At 43.6% G+C, this 6,510-nt stretch overlaps 1 protein-coding gene across 4 annotated transcripts in view; it reads right to left on the minus strand.

The window, feature by feature from the left end:
- Positions 1-1,832: 1,832 nt before the first annotated feature.
- Positions 1,833-6,510, minus strand: part of LOC138949755 (uncharacterized) — a 20,587-nt gene continuing 15,909 nt past the window's right edge. For 2 of the 4 annotated variants that reach the window (XM_070321578.1, XM_070321579.1), the window contains exons 13-14: positions 5,304-5,346; positions 1,833-4,454 (exon numbers count right to left, since the gene is read on the minus strand). In XM_070321578.1, coding sequence (XP_070177679.1) covers positions 4,403-4,454; positions 5,304-5,346 — 95 coding nt within the window. In that variant the 3' untranslated portion in view covers positions 1,833-4,402. Of the gene's footprint in view, positions 4,455-5,224; positions 5,347-6,510 lie in introns of all 4 variants that reach the window. The other 2 variants (XR_011450427.1, XR_011450421.1) reach the window with 2 other exon arrangements.

Genomic DNA, 6,510 nt, shown 5'->3' on the forward strand with positions numbered 1-6,510 from the left:
AATCTAAAGCATATTTGAATTAGTCTGACTTGCACACTAAGTTGTATCATGTTATTTTGAAGCATAGGGGGCTTTTTACAGTGATTTGTGAAGGCCGCTTCACTGGTCCATATTGGGCGCCCACGCTCCTAATATGGACCATTTGTGATTTTTTTTCTGTATTTAATTTTTGCTGAAGGTCTATCAAAGCTATTTCACTCTAATTAGGCCTAACGGTTAAACTAAGAGAGAAGGACTACCAACCACAAAATGAAAACAAGCTAGTTATCAGCAGTAAACAAAAAGTGGTCCATATTAGGGGCCCTTCCTCTATATAGATACTAAATGGCTTGCTGTGTCGTACCAGATTTACACGAGTTTTTTTTAAAATATTGAACTGCGAGCGAAAGCGAGCTATTCACTATTTGAAAAAGCATATCCTACATACTGTACTTACGTGTATTTTACTCAAAACGTCCCGCAGTCGAGAAGACGCTTCTTTTGGAACCTCGATCTCTTCCATAGCCTCGTGCAATCTCTTACGTCAAAGCAAAGAAACGTCACTCTGGAAAGTGTAGCGTGACGTGTTAGTTCTAAAAATTCATCGAGGGGAATTAGCGAGCGCAATTTTTTTCCATAATGACGTTTGTCTCGGTGACTTTGGCATCATTAGCAGTGGAAAAACAGGTCCGGCCCTGCCAGACTTGCTTGACATAACCTCATTTACATGATATACACACGTGTGGTTTGAACGATATTGTTATGTAATGAGTGGTCTCTCTCACGTATGTAGGATAAACCGTAGTTCAGCATTTGCCGTAGGGACAGCGTAAAAGGTCCACATACTACAAAGCGTATACCGTAGTTCAGCATTTGCCGTAGGGACAGCGGAAAAGGTCCACATACTGCAAAGCGTATTCAGTAGTTCCGCATTTGCCGTAGGGACAGCGCAAAAGGTCCACATACTGCAAAGCGTATACCGTAGTTCAGCATTTGCCGTAGGGACAGTGGACAAGGGAATGATTGATGGACTTGGTCTACATACTGCACAACATGTACCGTAGTTCAGCATTTGCTGTAGGGACAGTGGACAAGGGAATGATTGATGGACTTGGTCTACATACTGCACAGCATGTACCGTAGTTCAGCATTTGCCGTAGGGACAGTGGACAAGGGAATGATTGATGGACTTGGTCTACATACTGCGCAGCATGTACCGTAGTTCAGCGGCATTTGCCGTAGGGACAGTGGACAAGGGAATGATTGATGGACTTGGTCTACATACCGCACAGCATGTACCGTAGTTCAGCATTTGCCTTTGGGACAGTGGACAAGGGAATGATTGATGGACTTGGTCTACATACTGCACAGCATGTACCGTAGTTCAGCATTTGACGTAGGGACAGTGGACAAGGGAATGATTGATGGACTTGGTCTACATACTGCACAGCATGTACCGTAGTTCAGCATTTGCCGTAGGGACAGTGGACAAGGGAATGGTTGATGGACTGTACATGAGTTCAAACGTGAGCCTTCAAGGCTTTGTACACCGCTCCTCCTCTTCTGTCAGTTTTCATCTTCACGGTTGTTGTTGTTGTTGTGTTTGTTGTAGTTGTTTGTTGTAGTTGTTTGTAGCTGTTGTTGTTGGTTGTTGTTGTGGTTGTTGTTGTTTTCTAGTAATCGAGCTATTTTCCCTCCTCCTCCGACGATCATCATCATCATCATCATCATCGTCGTCGTCGTAATCATCATCATCATTATAATCTCGTCGTCTTTTGTTCTTCTTCAATCACATCCTGGAACACACACACACACACACACACACACACACACATACACACACACACACAAACTGTGTTCAAAACTTGTTGCAGAAAGTTTGTTCAACAGTGGAACATTAACATCGTACGTGACACTGGAGTTGGTAGGCTCAGTCTTCAGTGTGTAAGGTGAAACACAGTCGGCATGCATTATGCCAAGAAGTACTATAAATCACAAACTCTTACTAACGATTTGCCTTCAATGTGTGTAAGGTGAAACACAGTCGGCGGGCATTTATGCCAAGAAGTACTATAAATCACAAACTCTTACTAACGATTTGCCTTCAATGTGTGTAAGGTGAAACACAGTCGGCGGGCATTTATGCCAAGAAGTACTATAAATCACAAACTCTTACTAACGATTTGCCTTCAATGTGTGTAAGGTGAAACACAGTCGGCGGGCATTTATGCCAAGAAGTACTATAAATCACAAACTCTTACTAACGATTTGCCTTCAATGTGTGTAAGGTGAAACACAGTCGGCGGGCATTTATGCCAAGAAGTACTATAAATCACAAACTCTTACTAACGATTTGCCTTCAATGTGTGTAAGGTGAAACACAGTCGGCGGGCATTTATGCCAAGAAGTACTATAAATCACAAACTCTTACTAACGATTTGCCTTCAATGTGTGTAAGGTGAAACACAGTCGGCGGGCATTTATGCCAAGAAGTACTATAAATCACAAACTCTTACTAACGATTTGCCTTCAATGTGTGTAAGGTGAAACACAGTCGGCGGGCATTTATGCCAAGAAGTACTATAAATCACAAACTCTTACTAACGATTTGCCTTCCGTGTAACCGGCTGGGAATCACAAGTCAACTGCTGCTAAACTGACCAATTGAATTAAATCGTCTTAGCAGCATAACGGTATTTAATCTAAGACAAGAAGCAACCAAAAACAAAAGCTGCCACGCACGTGCATCAATCATTTTAACCGGACAGTTGCAGCAGCGCCCAATAGGTATAGCAACGATAAAATTAGATGACCTTTTAGGTTCCTCTGGCTATGTTTAGTGACTGCAAATTCAACAGGACTGTTGTAAAATCTTGTAAAATGCTTATACTAGCACCAGCCGAATGGTTGGATTGAAAAGAGAGAGACTTCTGAAGTATTTTATGCTTTTTGTCATGCGTCTCTGACCATTAAAACAGCGAGAAACTTGATTGACATTGTCTGCAGATAAACATGATGTCTGCAGTTAGGCGATTGATAAACGTCAACTGAATCTGTTTCACGAAACGGATAGTGCTTAAGCGCATAGTGCTTAAGCGCATAGTGCTTTTAGTTATGAGCTATAGAAATCTCCTTAATAAATAAATAGTTGATCTGCAAGAGAGTTGAGTAACACCGTGGTCACAGAACAGATGCACATCATAACTCAGTGACTGGCCCTGCGACAACGCCATGCCCATGGTAAAGGTGGAGGTCAGGTACAACCACACATTGACGACTTACGCGAAAAGAAGGATGCCGCTATACTCATTGACATGCACAACCACAATCTAAGGGTCTATGTCACTTCACAGCTAGCACAACGGATACAGCCAGTATAAAACTGAGATTATCACAGCAGTGTTGCCCCCTCATAATTGTCACACAACACGGCATAATTCGTCATACACTTTACAAGCAGGTCCAGTGTTGTCCCCTCATAATTGACACAACACGGCATACTTTGTCATACACTTTACAAGCAGGTCCAGTGTTGTCCCCTCATAATTGTCACACAACACGGCATAATTCGTCATACACTGTACAAGCAGTGTTGCCCCCTCATAATTGTCACACAACACGGCATACTTTGTCATACACTTTACAAGCAGGTCCAGTGTTCCCCCCTCATAATTGTCACACAACACGGCATAATTCGTCATACACTGTACAAGCAGTGTTGCCCCCTCATAATTGTCACACAACACGGCATACTTTGTCATACACTTTACAAGCAGGTCCTGTGTTGCCCCCTCATAATTGTCACAAAACGGCATACTTTGTCATACACTTTACAAGCAGGTCCTGTGTTGCCCCCTCATAATTGTCACAAAACGGCATACTTTGTCATACACTTTACAAGCAGGTCCTGTGTTGCCCCCTCATAATTGTCACACAACACGGCATAATTCGTCATACACTGTACAAGCAGTGTTGCCCCCTCATAATTGTCACACAACACGGCACAATTCGTCATACACTGTACAAGCAGGTCCTGTGTTGCCCCCTCATAATTGTCACACAACATGCCCCCTCATAATTGTCACACAACACAGCACAATTCGTCATACACTTTACAAGCAGGTCCAGTGAGAAGTGCTGTGGACGACAAGGATAGTGGGAAACTCGCGCCACGTCAACGGTTTGGGACTGAGCTGCTGTCCAGACGTGACCAACACGCCACACCCAACATGTGACGTCACCCTCTGATAAGACTGAGGAGACAGATGATCATGACGTCACAGTGATCAGTGGCTACGTGCGCTTGCCTCGCGGTTTACAAGGGGGGCAACTCTTCCACTGCCAATGAAACCCGGGGCCAAGTTCTTTCCGGACTGTGTCTATCAGAAGGAATGACTGACGACGCACAAGACTGTCAAGGTCATCAGCTGGTCTGCAGACGGCATGTTTTCTTCTTGGGGCAGTAACAGCAGGCCCTGCAACAAAATACAACTAGTCAAGGTCAGGGGTCAGTGAAGAGGGCTGGGCGGTTGTGTTCACTTTTGCAACTGAGGATCGCCGGCGTTATCCAGAAATATGCGCTTTGAGTGTGTGTTTGTGGGTTTTTTTAAAGGTGAAAATGTATACCGGAAATGAAATGCGCAATTTTGATTGGCTACTTCCTGGCAAATATAAGGTAATCACTGTGTTTTATACTATGTTGGCTTGACAGATCGAATGAGCCGAAATCCCTACTCTCTTATCCATCAAATAGTTTACTCGCCAACTCACCAACTGACTAAGTCATTCTCCCGTCGACTAAACCACTCAGCAACTAAAACACGGCTTCACATTCATTGCTGTCAACCAACTCAATCACTTGGTAACTCGTCCATGCGGTCACCAAATCACTCACAGACTCACCACCAGACCATGTCACTGTCAAAACAGCTAAAACGGCTCACTCACTCACTCCCCAACTCGCCCATCGACCGTTCATTTATCAACTCACTTACTGAGTCACTAACTCAAATCAATCTTAATCCACAACTCACAAACTTACTAGATTCAACAGCACTCTATCGCCGACTGACTCAAGCAGCTTCACTCACCAACTCCTGAAGTAAAATTCAAACTCACAAACTCGCTGGCATCAACAGCACATATTCATCAACTACCTCGAGCTGTCTCACTCACTACATCTCGAATTACAATCTAAATCCCAAGCTTATTAGCATCAAAAGCACCGAGTAATTCAGTAACTCACTCACTAACTCAGGTACTACAATCTAAGTCACATCGTCGTCGTCGTCATCATCTGATGCATCCCAGCCCGAGCAACTCACCAAGTTGGTTGATGGTTGAAGACCAAAGCAGCAACATCGTGATCTAGAAACAACACAATGAAATCATGAGCACACTTCTGGAAATAAAACAATAACATGAACTTGATTGTCTGAAGCGCGATATTAATTGGGGACAGTCGACTTCTCAAAGTCTTATTCACGAAGCTCACTCCACCGAGGTTTTGGTAACAAGGTTTTGCAATGTCTTTGCAGCGTCAAGGAAGGTATGTGTGAAGCAGACAGAGAGACCGACGGCCAGCCATAGACACACTCTAACACACACACTCTAACATGCCAGCCATAGACACACTCTAACACATACACTCTAACATGCCAGCCATAGACACACTCTAACACATACACTCTAACATGCCAGCCATAGACACACTCTAACACATACACTCTAACATGCCAGCCATAGACACACTCTAACACATACACTCTGACATGCCAGCCATAGATACACTCTAACACACACACTCTAACATGCCAGCCATAGACACACTCTAACACATACACTCTAACATGTCAGCCATAGACACACTCTAACACATACACTCTAACATGCCAGCCATAGACACACTCTAACACATACACTCTAACATGCCAGCCATAGACACACTCTAACACATACACTCTAACATGCCAGCCATAGACACACTCTAACACATACACTCTAACATGCCAGCCATAGACACACTCTAACACATACACTCTAACATGCCAGCCATAGACACACTCTAACACATACACTCTAACATGTCAGCCATAGACACACTCTAACACATACACTCTAACATGTCAGCCATAGACACACTCTAACACATACACTCTAACATGCCAGCCATAGACACACTCTAACACATACACTCTAACATGCGCACAATCACACACATTATCCCAAGCGCGCGCGCACACACACACACACACACACACACACACACACACACACACACACACACACATAGACACACACACACACACACACACACACACATGCGCACACATACTTAAACACACACACACACATATTTAAACACACACACACACATACACACACAGATACACACACACACACACACACACACACACACACACACACACATGCGAGCTCATGCACACACAAATGAATATATGCATACACATACAAACAAATGAATGTGCACTAAAGTGAACAAATGTCATCCACTGATAAGAAAAATGTTAC

The sequence above is a fragment of the Littorina saxatilis genome, linkage group LG1 (assembly GCF_037325665.1).
Source record: "Littorina saxatilis isolate snail1 linkage group LG1, US_GU_Lsax_2.0, whole genome shotgun sequence".
Lineage (NCBI taxonomy): Eukaryota > Metazoa > Mollusca > Gastropoda > Littorinimorpha > Littorinidae > Littorina > Littorina saxatilis.